Source organism: Varroa jacobsoni, unplaced genomic scaffold (assembly GCF_002532875.2).
Source record: "Varroa jacobsoni isolate VJ856 unplaced genomic scaffold, vjacob_1.0 scaffold_1133, whole genome shotgun sequence".
Taxonomy (NCBI): domain Eukaryota; kingdom Metazoa; phylum Arthropoda; class Arachnida; order Mesostigmata; family Varroidae; genus Varroa; species Varroa jacobsoni.
In genome coordinates, this window is record NW_019214035.1 from 67,377 (window position 1) to 88,475 (window position 21,099).

The 21,099-nt window shown below is 43.1% G+C and overlaps 1 protein-coding gene across 2 annotated transcripts in view; it reads right to left on the bottom strand.

Annotated features, from left to right (window-relative positions):
* Window positions 1-21,099, bottom strand: part of dlg1 (MAGUK family member discs large 1) — a 118,185-nt gene that overhangs the window by 66,206 nt on the left and 30,880 nt on the right. For both annotated transcript variants that reach the window (XM_086971160.1, XM_086971161.1), the window contains one exon: window positions 17,691-17,921. In XM_086971160.1, coding sequence (XP_086827286.1) covers window positions 17,691-17,921 — 231 coding nt within the window. The remainder of the gene's footprint in view (window positions 1-17,690; window positions 17,922-21,099) is intronic.

Here is a 21,099-nt window from a genome sequence, read left to right on the forward strand (position 1 = left end):
TATTAGATAAAAATGTAAGACAGTAAATCGCCGTAAGAGCATAGAGTATAATTTGCCATACATTTGTGAAAATTAAGATATTCGACCTTTGTGCGTGATTTGCCCGTGTTGCTTCGGCAACAGATCATAGACACACAAGTAAGTCTATCACTAATATGATAGACGTAGCACAATTATCATACGTTAGTGAATTAGGTGCATTTCTATGACACGCCCCATGTTGTGCATGCCCTTTGGTACGCGTCACACAATGTAGACGTAACCGTTACGTGCAGTGATGACACTGTGATAACAGGAAAAATGGATTAACCTTTTTCAGGGGGTGGTGATAGCTAGCAGCCCCGATAGAAGCCCCGGGTGCAGACACAGGCGCATGATGTAGTGATTTGTGCTAAGTAACGAAGCAATCGTACGTAAGTTAACGAAGCAATTGAATTTTGCCCCGTCCCTACTGCAGCCCTACAATGTTTAGCGAACCTATATACGGAGTACGCGATGCTCAACCGGTTGCCAGTACAAGATATCAGAGTAGCAAGCCGTATACAAAATAACTCTATTAATAAATATCAATATAACAAGCCTTCCATCTATTTTGCCCAGTTACTACTAATCGTCCAATGAAGATCACCGAACTTACCACCTCAAAGTGAACTCGGTTATTCTAGGTCCAATAATTCTAATACCAGGTTTTGCTACGCGTTTGCCTTTTAACTTAAGGACACATAACAGTCTAAGTTCGAATCCAGGCGTAGACTTACTTCGCTTGACGCTCAAAGTAATATCTAGTGTTTGAAGTGATACCTAACAGCTGCACCAGATATAAAACGCGAAAACATGATATGATCTCTAACATGCCGATAGATAATTGTATTAAAGGACTGACCAACAAGTCGACGAACAGGCAGGAGGACACCACTTATGAATGGCAGGCGAGAGTAGGTATACGTACGACAAATGTCTATACTCTGTTGTAATAAATCTATATATAGTTTGGACGCGGTGCTCATAAGGATGAGCTTTGTACGCTAGAGAGGGATCTCCGATCAAAGACGCCTTTACAGCTACACAGACGTGACGTTTTTTCTGCCATCCTTAGAGTGCATGTGCTTAAAGATGCAATCATATTAGTGACCATACGGGCAGTCAGATACCGAGAGCAAGCAGATTAGCGCGTACCTGGTCGAATAGCTCTAATTTTTTTACCAAAAGCACCGAATCCAGTGGAACTCCATGACGTCGGTAGCTGCCCTGCAGTAAGAAGGTGATATCAAACACGTCGTCGACGAAAACGGAACCTACTATAATAATGCTACGACAATGAGTAGGTAACTCCTGTATCTCAGATACCTATATGCGTAAAAAAACAGAGAGACATCTATAACATATTCATAAGCTGTATATATATGCATGATAACCGAATACATGACCGCAATGTATATACATTTTAGCAGAACCAAGGCACAGTAACAGGTTTCAATTAGAGATTTTCTCAAGGCCGGCAATGTGAAACAAAGTAAAATCGATTCTTCTACACCCTGAACTTCTAGCGACGGAGCAAATATACTAAGTCTGGTGGTAGACATCGGAGGTGTTATTATACGTTATATAATAATGTTATTATACGGCACTTATAAATTTGATAGATTAACTACAATAGGTATGCTACTCAGGAGTAGTTAGACATTGTTTATTGGCTATCATAACCAGATCTCCAGCACGTTTATCATAAGCATGTTTTCTCCCGAAAAAATTCATTGAAGCATGTAAAAAAAGGTAATTTTATGCGTGAACACAACTATACACGCAACGCCAATGCGAAACCACGCGGTAAAATGCCATATAAAGTACGTGTTTTAGCACTACACAAGGACACATTGGAAAAATTCGTAGTCGACGATTAGGGTCTGCCCCGTAAAAAGCAAAAAAAAAGTTTCATAATAATACGGCATTGTGCTGATTTTTCTGCTAAGGAGGCAAATATGACCCGAAGGAATAAGTAAAGAAAATACGCTGTCTTTGTACAGTCATACTTTCAATTTCGTAAGTCAATTACACAGTCACGGCTAAACCTTCTCTGGCATCTTCAGCATACGAAGGGTGGAAAATGCTGACTCTAGATACAGTTACTGTATAATATATTAACATGCAGAAATTGTATACCGCCATATTGTAGCACCGTCAACAAAACGTTTCCTATTTTTACGACGATTAATCATGTGAGCAGCGATTGATGACTCGTTCCAGCAAAGGATGTCTTTCGTTAAGCTGGATACGAACTATACACAACAAATATACATATAATGCTTTTGCCAGTACGGCCCGACGGGCTACCTAACTTGAATTTTTCTAACTTTCATCCGCCTCTATGTTCCATCAGCACCGAATAATATAGGGCCGTGTGTGTCTAGCGGCATCGCTCACCGCTATCGATTGCATACAGGTATCGAGTCACACATGCAGGAGAGCCAGCATCTGGGCACGTGCTAAAGCAGAATTCTTTTTACCGACATGGAAAAGGACGAATCGCTTCTTGATAATCAAGGCCTACCTGCAGTCTCTATGAGCGCCCTTCTTTTAGCGCCGTAGGCCGCATACAATGATTGCAATAACACGGCCTTCGCCTCCGTACTAGCACTCGCCCTATCGTACACGTTCCAACGCACAATGACATTCATACCTGGTTACATGCAATCAATTGTTTGTTCATTGTTAATCTGTGATGGCGGCGATAGCCACGCTTTACCGAAGTAGGAGCCTTTGCGATGAAACGCGAAGCGCTGAACCTTCGCGACAATCATCGCCGGTCAGATGGAAAAAGCAGTCGTCCGCGAATACAATGAATCCGTCTATGCAGGTGAACAGCAGTCGTAGCTAAAGCTGACTTTCGCTATAGGATTTTTAGTCATGGACTCTAATCGGGTCCAAACAACGCGGTGTGATGCTGCCTAACCGGCCATGCAGTAAAGCTTACACTTGTTCTATGGTCTTTAGCTAATCGTCTGCTACCAGCTAAATTTCTAGCGCTGCTTTCTCTTTCTCTGTTCATTTGAATGCTTAAGTGCTTTGCGAGCCCGCGGGTGCCCCGCTGCAGTCACTATATTTTTCATGACAAATAGACGGAGACTGTTCGCGCCATATAAATGTGTTCCGCCGCCGGCCATTGCAGATACCCAAATCGACGAACAAAACAGCTGCTTTTGCAGCAGCGGCAGGCGGATGTGAGTCAGACGACGGGACGCAAGTTGACAAGCAGCGGAAGGCAAACAGGCCGTCGGCCTAAGGCTCAAGAAAAAAAAAGAAGAAAAATTGTGAAACGCAGATATAGACAAAAACTTCGCTACAGTACAAGGGCAAGTGGAGCAGATCACCGTTGCCGGCAGGGGCCGAGCGGAGGGGCCGAAGGCAAACGGGAGCATCACTGCCGGAGGTTGCCCTCCTGTTGTACGTAGCGCACAAAATAGCAATAGTAACATGATGCAGGATGCCACAAGAAAGAGGAAAGGGTTAAAAGAGAACAATGGCAGATAACAATGTCGGAGGAACAGGATTCATAGAGAGGCTAGAAGGCTGACTTGAGTACTGGAAAGATCGGAGATAACGGAAACGTGTGTTTATGTATTTGGTTTGCGCGGAACTCACGACTGCTGAATGTAACTCTGTCGACCTTTCTTTTTGATGAAGATAGAGTCAGCTGTATTGGTAGAAAAAGGGCCTCACGTAGGGAAGGCTTGCGGGAAAAAGAAGCACCAACAGAAGATTATGATCGTCTTTCTAAAGTCTAAAGTTACGAAGCCCGAACTGGGTCGGTTTGTCCGTGATCTTTGTAGAACGGGTGAGAATACGTCTATACTTAAGAAGACCATAAATGATCGCAGTTTTATATGTGGTTTTCTAAAGGGGAAGAATAAATAAAAAATAAATTTAAAAAAAAAAAACAATAAACCATCAAAAAATGAGAGATAACTAGTCGGTCGACTAAGCGAGCGATTCAGTTGTTGGAGCGTCCCAAGTAAAGGGATAATCAGTAATCAGAGTCATATTTGTGTAATTTAAATAATGTTTCATGGCTGTGTGTCACTGGTGTTATTTTTACTCGTCCGACTAATTTTGTCTTCAGTTTAAAATAGATGGAATATTAAGCACCTTTTTTCAGTTTGAACCCACACGAGAAGAACCATACTTCGGTCCATATATCCGATAATGCACTTCTTTGTACACAATGAATCATCATTCAACTACTCTCGGTCTTTAGCTAGCTGTCGCTAGTGATCTGAGTCGACCTGCGCGCACCTTTTTGGGGCCGCGATGCAGCCTCTGAGGCCGCGCACTTTGTTCATTCATATTTACGGGTTTAGCACGGTATTCTATTGCAGTAGAAAAAATCGGATACTGAAGCAATATATCAAATGAAAAAGAAACAAACAACAAAGGCACCTTTTACAATGGACATGACGAATGATCTCCGTTAACCAACAATGGCCTTTGATTTTCCAATAACCGAGCCTTCATGAAATTTGACGAAAACGATAATTCGCTAATCAGGTCGAACTTAGATTATCACTTTCCTACAGTAAACTACGTTATTCACGAACTGCAAGTCGGTGACCGCTAATGGTGGTGTTCTGCTTAGGTGCCAACTACGAGTAAACAATTAGTCTTCGATTTTCGCCCCTCATCGCGTTTTGTTTATGAGACTACTGGTTACTTGGGCTGGGGCAAATCGCTTGATGGAATTGGATGGGCAATAAAGGCAACCAAAAGTACAGTCAACGAAACGAGTAGGCCTTATCGTTGATGGACAAATACGCCGCAGGGGGAAGGTGACGTGTCTTGGCAGCATCGCTGTTTGACTCGGCTAGTGACAATGGCAGGAGGATCTACCAATAGAACACCTTAGATAGGGAGACCGAAATGAGAAACTCAGATGGAAGGCTACCGGCCATGAAGGAAATGACACTACGAGAATGATGTCCATAGCATTTACGGAAAAAGGCAGTGTCTACGAATCCTTTGGGACATCGAACGCAAAACTGATTGTTTCTTTTAGGTTCGCTTTTCACAAATCTTCCTTTAACTACCTATGATTACTACAGAGCTTGGCCGCTTTATATGTACGTGCAGAAATCACAGGTAGTTAAAGTCCCAACCCCTGGGGTGGCCAAAGATTCAACAATCGATGTTGGAGTTGTGTGCTACGCAACTTAATCGCTTGGCCATGAGCTGAGCTTAATAATTCAGTCGCTACCCCCGTCGGAATAGCGATTAGTAGAGTCGACCAGTTATACAATTTCATCGTAACTGCAACTTAATATCAGCGGATTCGCTGGAGACGGTACGTGTGCACGATTAATTATATATTCAACGAAGAGCATCAGCCTTGATCCGAATACTCGTTCCTTTCCTGTAGGACACAATTGCGTTTCAATTTGTAGCGAGTGCAGACATAGTGATAAAATATACGTCGCAGGATAGTTGAATGTTCCTACTGCGCTCTTAGCTTACCTATTTACTATATTCACCGATAAGTCGCTAGTTGCGCATTTATCTCTACTATTGTTTATCACCATCATCAGAATATTATATGCCTCGAACAAGCGTTTACTATGCATCGTATAATCCACTCGCTTGTTTAGTTATTTGCCTGGCAAACAATTATCTAGCTAAATTTGGCTTAAATACATATTACCCAGCGGGACCTCCTGACAGTGCCGCTCCGCGATAGGACCACTGCCTCGGCCGGAGTTACGGGCACGGTGAGAACAGATTCCTCAGCTCCCATGCCAACTACTAACGCTATATCGCTACTTGGACTAGAAGAACAAAAAGCACCGGCTGGTAATGAAGTTGCTGTAGCTCCTTCGGCCACAAGACCTGTTGAAGGCTTCGTCGTCGGACTTCACGATGCTTCCGCAGTTGCTTCTGCTACTACTGATAGCGCCGTTACCCATTAACTCGGGACTATTATTACCATTGCTACTACACGAGTCATATTCGCAAAGCGTCATTCTCGTCGCTCGATCTAAGGGACAGGATGACTGTCGACGGTAACTCAACGCACTGATCGGTTCTTGAGGACCCCTAAGACGTCACTGTACGCTCCACGATTATATTGACTATCGGTATGAAGGTAAAGTTTTCTTGGTATGTTCTCGCCGATGTTCGCTTTCCTCGGTATATCGAGAGCAATAATCATATAGAATATTACATGACCTCGGAAAAGTTTTGCGGGCCGTTTTGTTACTTCAGAGTGTTCTATTTGCACGAAATTTGAGAGCGACTTTGTTGTCAACTTTTAAGGGGGAAAGGTAACTAGACACTGTCTTTCGCTCTTTACATCTTTTGTGTGAAATATTTGCGTCAGTCACGCTAATATGCTGCTGTATGATAGCATTTCTTCTCGTCCACTAGCTGGATGGATTTCGATTCTGCTGTCTCTGTTATGTCGTCTTGAGTAAATGGGTAATGATTTCTGCCTTAATTCCGTGCATCTGCAACAGTCGTGTGTAGAGGTGAGTTTACGAGAAAGTATGTGAATCGGTGCCACTTCGATCCGTCCAGCTACAACAACGCGTAGCGCAAAGCGGGCTACTGTGAGGACAGGGCACGCGCCCCTGGTAGGTTTTTTGCTAGCGATTTCTCGGTTGTGGCCCTTCCTTCTTTCCTATTTGTGTCCTTTTCTCTTTGACCAATCGTGAGTGTCATGCGCCTGTTCCTGCTAAGTCAGGCTATTCTCACATGTTCGGTGGTAGATTTTCTGTGGCCTTCCACAAAGAACCTGATGTCCACCCCTCTGGCGGCGCCTATGGAGCCTGCAATAGTAAACTTCTGCAAGATACAGCCAAACAGATCGCGCGCGACGCATCTGATAAGCTACACCGATCACAACCTCTGAAAACGATTACATTAATGTACGCACAACTGTCGTCAAAGCAAGCCAGCCTCGTCGACTCCTCATTTGGCAGTCCAATCGTGCCGTTTTTGCCTGCCATCGTCGGGTAGTTGCACCTTCTACAGCAGCTTCTTGTTAAGCCTTTCTACTACTCCTTCGATATTGTTATTGTATCTTTACTTTTCCGGTACCCTTACCGGATCATGCAAGGTTGCGCTCTCGTTTTGCTTTGCCTCTCCAAGCCAATCGCGCGAACCATTGGTGCCCTAATTGATCGAATGAGTTAATGATGCAGTACAACGGCAGCTATGTTACTAGATCCAGTAATGCTGTTCGATACTCGGCACTCAGTATTCCGCGATCCCTAAATGTCTTCACCTACAACAGGTTTAGCCGTCGGATCTACGGCACGTACCACACACACGAAGTACAATACACTTCAGAGCTCCCTCAAGCTCAGGAATCGTCGCTTAGCTCAACAACAGGCCCTGGTATTCCTCTCACTATTTTAGCCTGCGCTGTCCTTATCTTCGTCTAGTCTTTTTCTGCTTTTTCCCGTGCTGTTACTGGCCCCGGTTTGCCTTGCTGCTTTGTCCTGGTTGTAATGTAGCTTTTGGCTGTCACTGCTACTAGGCGTTCAGGTCTTTCGCGGACTGGTACAGTTAACCTGCTCGCCTTGCGTCTTCGCCTATTACCCAGTGGCTTAGCTTTTTTCGCCTCATTTCATTTTGCTTAGTTTACGTTTCGTCGTTAAATCGTCGCTTGACGTTGCCTGTCTTCCAGCTTCACCACTTGACTACTACCGCTAAATCGGGCGCATGTGACTCACCAGCTTGTGGACATTAGCACCAAAGGCCCCGGTGCCACGCTAGAGTAATGGCACGCTTCCGTAGGAAAGGGCCAATCCCGTGGGGAAGAGTACAGCAAAACGCACGCTGCTTAAAACCTACAGCACACGGCAAATAGTGTACGCAAGACAGATTTACAAGAGCTGCTATGACAGTTTAGCTCCTGCTGTTGTTGCTGTGAGCACAGAAAAATCGAGCCAGTTGTAACCAAGTGAAAGAAACCTGCGAGCGTGCGAGGGGTAGGGATTACATAGGGAAGAAAAACTAATCTAACCTAAGTCTTGAGGTGCTTGCGTACCCCTATTTCCTAAAGAATCCGATCACTGCAGCGGTATAGTGACAATAGCACCGTCACCCGGTTACCGGATGCATTCCGCAAACCTGAGGCTTCCTTTGAAAGCTGGAAGTACGAACTCTATATCCCACACCGTGAAAAAAAGACCAAGAGAGGAATAGGGTGGTGACACCCTAGCGGCAGCAACATTGGCCATAAACAAATTCAGCTGGCGCGGTCACCTTGTGGCATCACCTGTCCCACTGGTTTCGCTCCAACCACGGGTAAGGCGCCCCACAAATGTCCTGTAGCATCTGAGCTATTTGCATTTACGATACGTGCGCGTGAGTTTCGACTTTGAATAACCGGTATGAGAATGCCGATATCACGTATCCAATGCTCCCCATCTCGTTTCCGCGGTGGGCGCAGACGGCGTTTTCAGCGATTTGTATCAAAGTACGAGATTCTCTCCTATGCGACATACGTTCGACGTCGAAGACACTGGTTGGTGATGAGAGAAAAGCCATCGTAAAGTAAGGTACCTCAAATGAATTGCGTAACTTTTGAGTAACAAATGAAGATTAGTAATATGCTCTAGTCAAATCCACCCCACCTAGACCCTTAGTGGGGGGCAAGCAAAACGCTTCACTTTAACGGATCACTTGTTCGCACAATGCGAATATAACCGAATGTGCTAAGATTAAACAAAAAATTCCCCGGACAAACAAGGAGTAGTCGTGTCGTCGCAAAAGGGAACCAGCCGAGTATAGCGTCGGTGGAACGGAACCGATACGTTTACATCTGCGTGAGCGTCTGTACGGACCAGCGTCAACGTAGCATATGCTCATGCAGCGGGTACCTTTTCTTAAGTCCAAAACACCAATCAGGACCCAGCAGATAGAGATTATAAATCACATTGTACTCTTACAACTTACCTATATTCAAAATATTAGTAACTGTTGAATACCAGCTGAGTTCGATCGTTTTGTATGAATGAAGTATGAAGACGAATTATAGTTCTGTTGTGTGAATGAGCCAGTCTAAGGACAACAGTTTAACTGAATGAATAGGAAAAATGCAAAATATTAGAAGAAACAGACGTAAATTGATTGACATATTAGTGAAACACAAAAGTAGCAATATCCTTTTTATAGCTCATTTATATAAGGTTTAATAAAGGCATACATGTCAAAGAAACACTAATTTCAACCATGGGTTGTATACGACCGCACTCCGAGGTTAGGCATCATAGATAATCGAGGCGAACGTATACACCATCAAATGCGCGGAACGTTTGAACTGGAATTGATCGCGTGCGATGTTGAACACGAAAACACGACGGGTTCGACCATTATTTCGCTGATAACGAAAACGAGTCAACACTTACATTTGTTCAAGCCATTGTATTTGCTAATTACTCGTATGTACATGTCAGGAAATTGCTTTCGTCATCTATGCTATCTGTGCCCATTATGCTTGGATGAGAACTGGAGTACGTTAACGTAAAGCTCGGTATCTTCGTTCTGAATGCGAGTGCAGCGGATCCATCCTCAGGCGTCATTCTGTGCTTCATCGGGTACGGGCTTCATCGGCCACTGATAAGACAAAGCTCTACTAAGCAGGAGAGAACTGATTTATTAACACCTGTGCTTACGGAGAATACGACCTATAATAGAAAGCATAACGGTTCGGGGTGTTATTTGCTCATGGAAGAAGCTAGCTATCGTCTTTACTCCAACATATTCTTAATTGGCGAGCTGGTTCCACACTTGGCTATGGACAAAGATGTAACCCGTATAAACTTCACGTCACGTACTAGAATACTCACGTAATGATAATCAAATCTCCATAAAAGCCAAAGCCGCGTTTTAGTCATATGACTCAATATAGCGGGCCTACAAAAGTTCATTGTAGTCCATTAGATACATTAATGTGGTACGCCAATATGGGACAGCTGTTCCAGAAATAGAAACGAGTCAAAGTGCCGAGTGTTTAGGTTCTCAGGGAGTGCAACGTTTTTGTTTCGTGTCGTTCTTGGAACTTTTTCTCACCATTCAAACTTTGGGACACTTACGAATTTCATCAAATATCGATGGACTTTTAGCATTAGATTTTGTCCAAAAGTGCCCTCTTCGCCTGTTAACTCGTCCACATTGACCACTGCTCAACTTCTATTGATTCTTATATGAGATACTACAAAACGCAACTAATCGTTCTAGATTCGTTTTGATTTAACTTCGAATTTCACCCGGACGCTCGTCAGACTGCCGTCGTGGATGTCACGCGTAGTCGATGGTGGTCCGCGAGGCCAGCAAACTTCCAACTATCGGCAAGTTTCAAGCAACTGCTGGGAGCGTAAAAATTCCCCTCAGCCTTAAAATAATTACTATAACGAACCCGCGTGCGTAGACAATGTTGGCAACTAACCATAGCACCAGTGGTGGCGGTACCTGACGCCCCACTCAATTAATTCACTGTGAAAGACTTCAGAATTTCTTTGGAGCGTCTAGCTAATGGAAATCTGTGCGTAACGACTAAAGGCAAAAGACGGTGTCAGGGGTGTCTACCGCATAATCGGTGGCACCGAATAAAGCAGTTGTGAATCACAGGTCTATCGTTGAAAAATACCCACGAAGGCTGTATTAATTGAAGTTCATTTATTTATTAAGCAGCGGGCTCGACTCCGTTGAAATTGCCCAGTGTTATCACTGTTGTAAGGCTGCGGGCACATAGACATTCATCGAATACATCTAGAACCTATAAAGGGCTGTAAGCTCCGTGTGCTTTAGATTTGGGTGTTATATGTATAACTTAATTTAGATACACAGCCAGCTCTACGTGAAAAAAAATGTAACGCATTTCTTCGTTTATTATTTAGAATTGACACTAGTTTAATTGATGTCGCACGAAACTGTCTCTCAAACGACCTATTGTTACACCCATTCTTTTGTAGGGAACACAATAAGATCTAAAATTTCTCCTTTCAGACTCTCTTTTAAGGTAATCACCTCTAATGATAGATACACCCAGCTAAACTTAACAATAGCAGTTGAATTTAGCTGCTGTACCTCTTTACATTAACAGGGTGCCGATCTGGAACATCCTGTTGAGATGAAATATTTTTACCCCGCCCTGAGACAGATTTGGTTGAGGATCGTAGATCCTTTGCTGTTACGAATGTCGTTAGGAGCTCAATTCGTTCGGGCCTATGAGCCCTTTATACATGCATCTTCCTCTATGTTTTAGCAGACTCCCCTTCCTAAAGCAATTTTCATCTCATTGGGGCCCTACCCTCTCTCCGCGCTTTCATTGGCCTTTTCAAGGGTCCATTAGCGGCTGCGTGACTTGGCGTTTGACGTCACGTATCTGTCATGGATGCTCCGTTAGAAGACAATCCCGTCTTGTTTTCTTCTATTGAGGCAGCGTGATGATAGCTTCAAGCAAAGCCGGTGCGGTGCCTTCACGCGGCTGTACGTATTTTTCTATGCATTAGACGCATGCGAACCATCGTGTGACCACGTTGTTCATCTGGATAAATAAAGACCTTCCTTCTCTGTATCTCCGCCACAGTACAATTACCCCACTTGCAATGGAGTCCAACCACACGTCCGTGCATCGGAATTATCCTTATTCGTTCTATCCGAACAAATCGCACGAAAGCGATGGCTCGACATATTTGGCTGCCTTGGCGCCTGAGTTTGAATGTCGAACGTAAGTCTGCCTCAAGACTGTACTGTCTAAAACACGGAAGCTACATTCTAGGTTGCTAAGTTTGGATATCTCGGTATACATATGCGCACTCAGGCCACAGTGCCATATATGCACGCGAAATAGGACACCCTCAGAAAGGTATAGGCGTGCCCTCGCTCACTCTTCCTAAGGCACATCCGCCGTAGCGAAACTGCAGTGCGCTCTATCACCGTTAAATAACTATGAAAAGCGAACTGGGTAATTGAGGCAGCAGGAAGTACAGGGAATACCATCATGACCACTACAACGATACCATCCAAAAGACGCTACGGCTGTTTTACTTTTTTGTTATGCCTGGATAACTGCTTTGTTGCTGTTCGTCGTAGACACTTGTAGTCGCGATGGCTGACTGTTGCTACGGCGCCAGTCAATAGCAGAAGGCCCAACAGCAGGACCAGGAAGAGTCAGCGGTTGAACTAGCATACGCAGTTGAGCACTTGCTATTAATAGCGTCTTTGGCGTTTTACCATCCTATCGCAGCAGACATCGCTGCGGTTGGTGTCCTTGCCGCCGCCGCCGTCGCCGAGTATCAGTGGCGCTAACTGTGATTGCCCTCTACTGTAGCAACTGCTCGTGCCATAACCCAGACAGACAAAGCAAGCGGTCTGAAATCACGACATGGATGGCTTAGTGCAACACTGAACCAAGCAACAGACGCGCACACCAGCAACGCTGAAACATTGTTCCAAAATGGAATACAAAAGAACTCTGCACATTACCCGACGTCGCCACCTACTTACTACTAGTCGTGTATCTGTCTCTCCTTCAGGTCACGGCAGCGGCTGTTAACGGCAAAAAGCTCCAGGTGACAGTATAGCATACGTAAGCCGCATGTTTCCATGTGCAGGCGGGGGGAAATGACGTGTCAGATGATCTGGAAGCCACACGCCTGCGAATACAACTCTGATAAATGAATATTCCACTTTTATTTCGCTGCCTCCATTTTTGCCCTGTCTTGCCCCATTCATGTGTTAGCTTAACATTTGACCTTCTACTTTACCGGGTTCAAGGACTCGAAGTGCCAGCTTACGGCCATAAGCATGCAGACGGGGTAAACACCTGCCCATTTCCTGATAAGAAGAACGCTGGTCTAGAATGACATACAGTCGTGCTTGACTGGTCGAGACATAAGCGTAGTGAGTACTTTAAGATGCGGAACGGCTGCCCGAAAAAGTAGGGAAGCTACTCCCCAGCGGCAAAGATGCCCCCGGGGACTATAATGTCGCGGCCCCTCAAGCGCTTCCGGACTTGTGGATTCCCTAAATCCACTCGTCTTTCCCCCCAAAAAGATCCATCCTTACCACTTGACTCTAAACCAGCACGTTCTGCTCTGTCTATGATTTCTTTTAATTTGAGTGATGCCTCTTGGGTCGAAGTGCTACACATGGCCATTTGTCGAGTAAGATGGGACGACAGCTTCGTTCGGAGGAATAGTCACAGATGATGCGTTTTGCAGACGCTGATTATGAGACGATGACATATATGCTTTCCAGATGGATTCGATAAAGCATAGTTTTTAAGGAGTGTGTCTAGACCTAAAACCATAAACTGTTTAGCTTATAGCGTATATTTGAGATCTGATGTTACGTTCGTAAGTTAACTGGAATGGTACGTGTTTAGTGACATTATTCCTTATTTGGTGAAAATTAATTAATTGTGCTCCATCAATTGTAGCCCTAGTCATCTCAAAAAGTCTTTCATGAAAATGATAAATACAGGTAGCCTGTTAAAGTTACGCTGTGGAAATAGCGCATTAGTCTGATACCGGACGATACCGAGTTGAAGATACTGAACTGTCTGAATGAATGATTGGACTGAGATCATAACCAGCTTTCGATGGCTTACTTTTCTATTAACGGAAGCAAAATGTAACTTCGACTCATCGACGAAGATGCAAAAAATACGATATTTGCAGGTAAAGATAGGGCTTAAAGACAAGCAGAGTTGAATATGATAATACACTAGCTTTCAATGCAAACCATAAACCAATGATGGTTCTAACGGCTTGTAGACAACGTTCTACCGAGTTCAATGCTATCCTTTGAGTAGCATATAAGTACAGAGTAGTTTCACTAAATATAGTCCCAGCTGTACTATGTTTCGGCTAGTTCATCAGCACTAAATATACTACTGATACAGGTATTTTTTCAATTTTTTATATATAAATATATATAACAAATAAATAAATAGAACTGCGTGTCAATTTTTTTCAGAGGCCACATATTATTACGTGGTTATCACAATTTTAGCCATCGAAAAATCTTGGGTTGATTATTTTTACCCGGGCACTATGGGAATCGATACAGGGTAGGTGTCAATACAATTAGTTCCAAACAAGCAAGCTCATAACTTAGTATGAAATGAAAAAAATGCTCGCTAAATATCACTTCTTTAGCGTATTCAAACTTCCGATACAAGAGCTGTGCAGCACACAGATCAACAATTTCGTTAATACATATTCTATTAACACTGAGACATGTGATTAACTTATGCAGAAGTAAAACGCCATTTCAATTAAGATACTGATAACACTGAGTTGGATTAGAGTATAAAAGCTTGCCTTTCACGGTATTGCAATAAAGCTTTTACTGTTTTTTCCTGACACCTTTGAGATTATTTCAAATTTTCGCGCCTTTTTTTCATACCTTTATTTAGACTTGAATGTACCACCTACCTGTAACACACGGTCCAAACCTTGGACGGTGTTTCGTGTCAAACCCTTAATAACGTTGTTTACGCTTTTGTACTACGCATAATAATTATATGACAAGCAAAAATTGACCCATTCAAAAATCACACGTGCGTTTCGAAGCAATACGAAAGTCAATTTAAAATAAATTTTGTGATAAATTTAGGCAAATACTGATATAGTTTTATTCTATGTGTCGGAAAAGCTTAGCGGACCAATGCTACTAAATTAAAAATAGTGATGGACCGACTTTACGGAGAGGATTGAGTTCTAAATGAGTAACTATAGGCCGATTGGTTTCGCCACCACAAGCTTGACTAATAAAATATAGCGAACAAAATCGAATTGCGCAAACAGCAGCTGTACCAAAGCATCCTCCTGCCTTATACACGCAGACACACACACTTAAATACAGAGAAGATGCAGACTGAATAAAAAGACGCCACGTACATTGCCGTTGCTTGCAAAGTATCAACATTGCATCGTACTCAAGAGGAAGTTCTGGTATAACCTGCGCACATCTTGCCATCCATTTACATGATGTAGGCAACCTTATCTCTTAAACTCATCGGTATAATAATACTCAGTAGTGTCGTCAGCAGTGGTACGCAACGATAGACCACAGATAACCTAACTTTCTTTATGCCAATATCTATGACTGCATGCGCTCTAGCTGCCTATGCTCTCCGTTGTCTGTGGTTCTGGTTCTTTATTCAATTCGATTTTACCGTTCTCCTACACATAGTAACAGTCCGGTAACTGGCAGCTTGATCCATCACTGAGCAGTTGACTGGACTTCCAAGGCTACAAATACGGCCAAAACAAGCGTCGGCTGTTCAATTACACCTACAAACGAATCGTCTTCTGCGAAGGTCGGAAGATTCGGCCGATGGTAGGCGAACTTCTGGTTCACTACTCGTTCGATGGCTTAGGGGGTGTATCGTTGCGGTGGTGGCAAGGGCGTCATTATGCCGGCGATATTGCTCGTGTTGTTCGTATATTTAGGTTAAAGTTAATAGCTACAGGAAGAACCGCTAGAGTCCGCAAATACCGTGGGCTTGCCGCAATAGGTATAGATAAAAGAATGGAAAGGGTGGGCGCAGTGCGTTTTAGCCCCGGCGGAGGAATCCCTCTAAGACGTTGGCTTCCCCAAGCATAAACATCCGGTGCAAGCATAAACAAGAACGATGATGATTGCCTACTGTAAAAATCCAATTACGTTACCCCACAAAGCTCTCGTGGCCATGATGATAATAGGGCAAAATGCAAACTCGACGAGAGGGAAAAGTTAACGTCCTGCCCTATATCGCCATTATTTCGGGGGGTCCCGCAGAGTTCCGAAGTAGATCTTTGTCAATGCGAGTAAGGGACGAAATCGCCAGGAATGGGATGGGATGGGAAGACGGCCAATCCTCGCAACAGCACAGAGTTGGGGGTTCCGGAGGGCAAGTATTCCACACAGACCCATGTGCTGTGAATTATCGAGTCGGTCGAAAGCTGAATGAGAAGAAGATGGCTGGCACGCTTTTAGCTAAGCTTGATCCACAGAATCGCAAGAGACAGTCTTAGGGTCGCAGTATTTTTGCCTCATCGTTTGATATGTTCTACTCGAATCCTAAGCCGAGCTGAAACCAATTATTGATATTGGTCAGGCAGGCAAAGCATCAAGCTAAGCAGGTATAGAGAGGAATACTTTCGAGGAAATCTAATTTCGGTCTTTCTCTTGGCCCTGCTTTTCAGCATTACCTTGTGCAGCCTTATTATAGTTAAGCTTTCATGCTGGTCAAGGAGAAAATACGTTTGGGCTAGAAGAACAGGGCTCCACATGTTGGTCACTTAGCCTTGGCAGCTAGACTCACGAGTAATTTATTCACGTAGAACACTTTCACATACCCCAGATCATCTTGGTTATACCATATATTTAGCATTCGTGCTGTCGTTATCATTTTTATGGTAATCTTGTCGTTTATCATAGACTAGAGACCACGGAAACATTAACGGTGCCCTCTTCCAACAGGGACAAGATATTGGCGGGTTATAGTTTACCACGATATAAGTCGCTCAGAGTGCCGCTCAGAGGAACGCTTAGGTTCTCGACAGTCGATAGATCGAGGACCGTCAGTACGGACCATTTTGGACCGTTCATATGTTAAAACGGCCGCTGCAAAACTTAATTTATGTCATGTCTAATTAAATTTATGTCAACTTCCCAGGCTTCTTTCTGTACCTATCCATCAGTCCTTGCTAACACAATCGATCATTAGATAAACCAGCTGTAGTAATGTCACAGGCTGTATGAATCGATTGTACGCGGCATTATTGTACCAAACGATCCGAATTAGAATATTTACGTGATAAAAGGCTGTTCGAAATTCGCGAAACTTGTGGTACATGCATGAGGGTGGCACATTAGTAGCTTTGATCAGTTATGATGCAAGGTTTTTATTAAGAATATGTCCGGTATCAAGTAGGCCATCGGAATATTTTGTTACGATTGATAATCAACGTGGCGAAGAGGGTATTGCTTGCCTGCTATATGGATACTAACAGATTGACCTGATGGTTCAGCTTGAGTATTTCAGACAAGGACAATACGAAAACATTACCCCTATCTAACAGTAAAACAAAGGGTTTAAATGTTTGGCCAATTGCCCTCTTCTTCAACCCCTGAGAAATCATCTTTGCAAAGGTTTTCTGCGAGTACTTAACTCAGCCTGCTTCTATAAAGCTCTTGCTATTTCAATGGCGTTTGTTTGATGACTTACTGGAAGCTCGTGGTTGAAAAAAAAATACTCTTTGACCATTCATGCCACAAATTTCTGTTTACTGCGAAAGTACATAACTATTTACAAAGCATTTTTATGTTAAAAAAGAGAAGTCCGCTTCTCAGTTTACCTGCATCTATTTAATTTTTTTTTTCTATTTCATCCAATCGTAACGCCACTTGCTCCATAAGTGTGTAAAGTGAAGCAAGATACAACTTTTTCTCCTAGCCAAATTTTTGTTCTCTTTGAAGTCTTACGCATATTATATATGCGCGGGGTCTCTGTGACAAGGTACGTTAATTTCTCACTTAACTAACTTTATGAATATACTCATGCGTAGCGTAAGTACTTTTGATCTGTTGAGTAATATTTTTCGAAATGTGTACCAAAAGACCAATGACTACAAGATTCATGTTACTGAAAGACTATGTAGGCTTGTGTCAGTTCCACTTTCGTATCCGTCCACGTTCCTTACCTTATCGGGTGAGTCGGCTGAAGTCGGGTGGTGTCCCCCATGGCTCAGTACGTGGTTGGCGGAATGATACAGCCGGGCAAGAGTGGCGTTACGCGAAGGGGGCAAAGAATGGTCGAGTGGAATGAGAACTCCGCCGCCGGCACCTCCGCTACCGCCGACCCCCACGACACCGCCGATACAGAGATCAACATCGACATCGTCCAGACATTCGCCCCCGTAGTATTCCTTTTTCTAAGAGCGGTTTTAGAAGAACACAAAAAAGAAACAGAGTGAGTAACAAGATGTAACGTATATAGTTAGACTTAATTATTGCAAATCGAGAAATGGGTCAAGCCTGAATTGTTGCAATATGACTGTTATACGAAGTCACTGTCACAGCTATTGACTATCTTAATGAAATTCTGAAGTCAATGAAACAACTTTGTAACTTGGCCGAATGAATTATTATTATTACTTACATATCGTGCACAAATGCCGTAATTATTCATAGTACAGGGTAACTCGAAGGTTACTGTATGGCATGAGCAAAAATACGACAAAGAAAGCCTTATTTGAAATCTTCAGCAGATTCAAATTCGATTTTATAGCCACCGGAAACAAAAACAGACCGAATTTATCCTTTCAACGATAAAATAGTTCATTTAACGAAGACTCCAATAATAATATGCCGATATATATGCCGTTAATGGCAATTCCGTAGAAGTGTTTCTAAAATAAACCCCTTATTGGAATCCCCCAAAGGAACGCGTTTACTCATTTTCGCATGATAATATAATTAAACTTATTATTCAACATTCTAAAACTTAGTCGTGGGCAATTCAAATTGTTCAATCTTCTCCAAGTTGAAAAAATGTGCGCTCCATCAATACTCCAAAGGATTTCATTTTGATCCGATATTAAAACATATTGGTATTAACTTGTAAACTTGAAGACCGTTTCTAAGTTTAAAAACTGTTACCCAATTGAAGAAAAAATCAAGATGGCAGCTGAAAGCCTCACTTGTTTCGAAATCATCTATCCTGATATTTGTTCTTTGTAACTTAGTTGCCGATTTACTAGAAACCACAGATCAGCCTGTAATACCGCTAGTGATAGTGTCACTTTCCTCATCTACTTATTAAGTCAGCGCCTAAATCCCGATACTTAGAATGACCAAAAGACAAAAATCACACAACATCGCAGCCCAACGGGTGCCTAACATTTACTTAGCACGTTTCTAAGTAGCTAGTGCCGCATGCGCTCTATTTTTCATTACAATATTATGTTAACTAACGTCCATTTTCCATGGATGGTCCAAGTAGGTACTTCAAGCCTCAGGAAACTTCATAATGCCTAAACCGTGTCCGCTCCAGGGATCGCATGTATACGATGCAAGTCGTTCACGATTCTATTCGCGTATTGTTCAAGCTGCGCTGCCTATGACTTGATCTGGGTTGACTCGTTTGCTTCCCACAACAACAGCAGCTCGCATCGCTTCTCTTTTTAGAAGCAGGACGATACTGTTGAGACGAAGTAAGCAGCCGGATCCGGCCGGGCCTCACAAAGACTACTTCACCGGTCGTCGTCACGTGCAATGTCGACAGACGATGCACGTACAGACAGAACACGAAATTGTGCCGTCGGGCTGAGCTGAGCTTGATCGTCGACAAAGTTTCACTGATAAAAATAATGATAATGTGTGTGAGTGTTCGCTTTTAGCTATCGGCACGTGAGGGACTCTTCACACGCAAATATTCTAACATAACATACTCGCATCAAAGAGAATTAAATGTCTGAGCTCATACGCATAGAGGTAATACTCTCCCAAAACGGTTCCGTAGCGAAACGGTTTCCCGAAAATAGCAGAAAGGAGTAGTAAATCTCGGTTTGCTCCTTATGATCGCGTCATGACTGGAGTACCAAGACGCACGTATGTTCATAGTTGTACCAGCCAGGTCTAATCGGAATTGAATTTCGCGCGTTGCAGACTGAGATAGATTCTGCGTTTTCATATTAGTATTTTCCCCTGATTCGCAATCATGCAGATCAACCGTTCTTTTTTACCATATACGATCGGCGAGCATGCGCTGATCGGGCAGTGAATGAAGGTGAAGTTAAATGCATGACAAAAATTCATTACTTTTTTATGCTTACGTACATTTTGGGCCGCTCCGAAAGTAAATATTCGAAACGTAAAAGACATTGAAATTTCTAACAGAATACTTGGCAACATAAAAAACAAGCTCACGTCAATGAAAGTCTAAACATTACAGTTAGAACATTCAAGGCTGGTCGAGCGTATGGAGGCATGACGCGTCAAACAGAAACATCGAGCGACATCTATAGCGTGCGTCTTCTTTAACCGCATCGCCATGAACGTTCTAACGCTTGCTAGCGAAAATACGCCTTTTATAGTTAATTGGACTTCAGCGGGCCTGACAAATATCTTGTAGACATTATAGATGATACGATTCGACCGGCAGATGTACTCTAGTAAGAATAAGATGGCCGCCGCATGAGATGCGACATCTGTGACGATTTTGTGGAAACGAAGTGCTGGAGCAGTGCAAAGAAGAAATTACTTAGATTAATGTAAAACAGCTATGTATGAATTAAATAAACAAACAAACAGTTCTTGTATGGATGCTATATCTTGCAATATAGAGTTGTTTAAGTCTGATCTTAGCTAAGAACGTTCATATATTCCGTCAGCACGACAACGTTAAGCTAGCAGAAGCTTTCTTAACAAAGTCCACGAAGGTGGAATCAATTTATTGCCGGATATGCTTTTCGTGTTTTACATCCGTTACTAGAGCTGTTAAATACTACTTCATACGACTGGGTTTTTCAGCGTGAAACAGGCCGTGTGTGTGTGTGTGTGTTTGTGCCCGAATTTCTGGATTCGGGCTTAGATAACCTTGCGTAACCCTATAGCAGACAAGCACGTAACTCTCTACGTGTAACGAAGACGTTGCTGTTCGCTAAAAGGCGCGTAAGTAGGCCATTGCTAATGCAATCGGTTCTAAGGCAGAAAGCGTTACGCCATAGAAGCCTAAAAGTCTGAAGTGAACTGGATACGATTTGTAGGATATTTTGAAAAAAGGGCAATCGACATTGTTTTCTGATCGGTCTGAGAAATTTGTAATCTGCTGGCCACGGAAGTGAACCAGTGCTATATCCTCTATGGATATTCTCACTGCTCAATTACTTCTAAATAAAATGAGCATACATCAACCAGAATCCTAGAGCACGTTTCAACATGAGACTAGCCCATCATTAGGTGAAACCATCACTCAGAAATTCACTAGATGAAAACAGTTGCACTAGTTTAGTATTAGTTCCCGTGATAGCGTAGTTAGTGTATAACGTATTGGCTCGCTAAGCTCAAAGACATGTTGTAATCGAGGTTCGAATCCGGGCAGAGACAGAC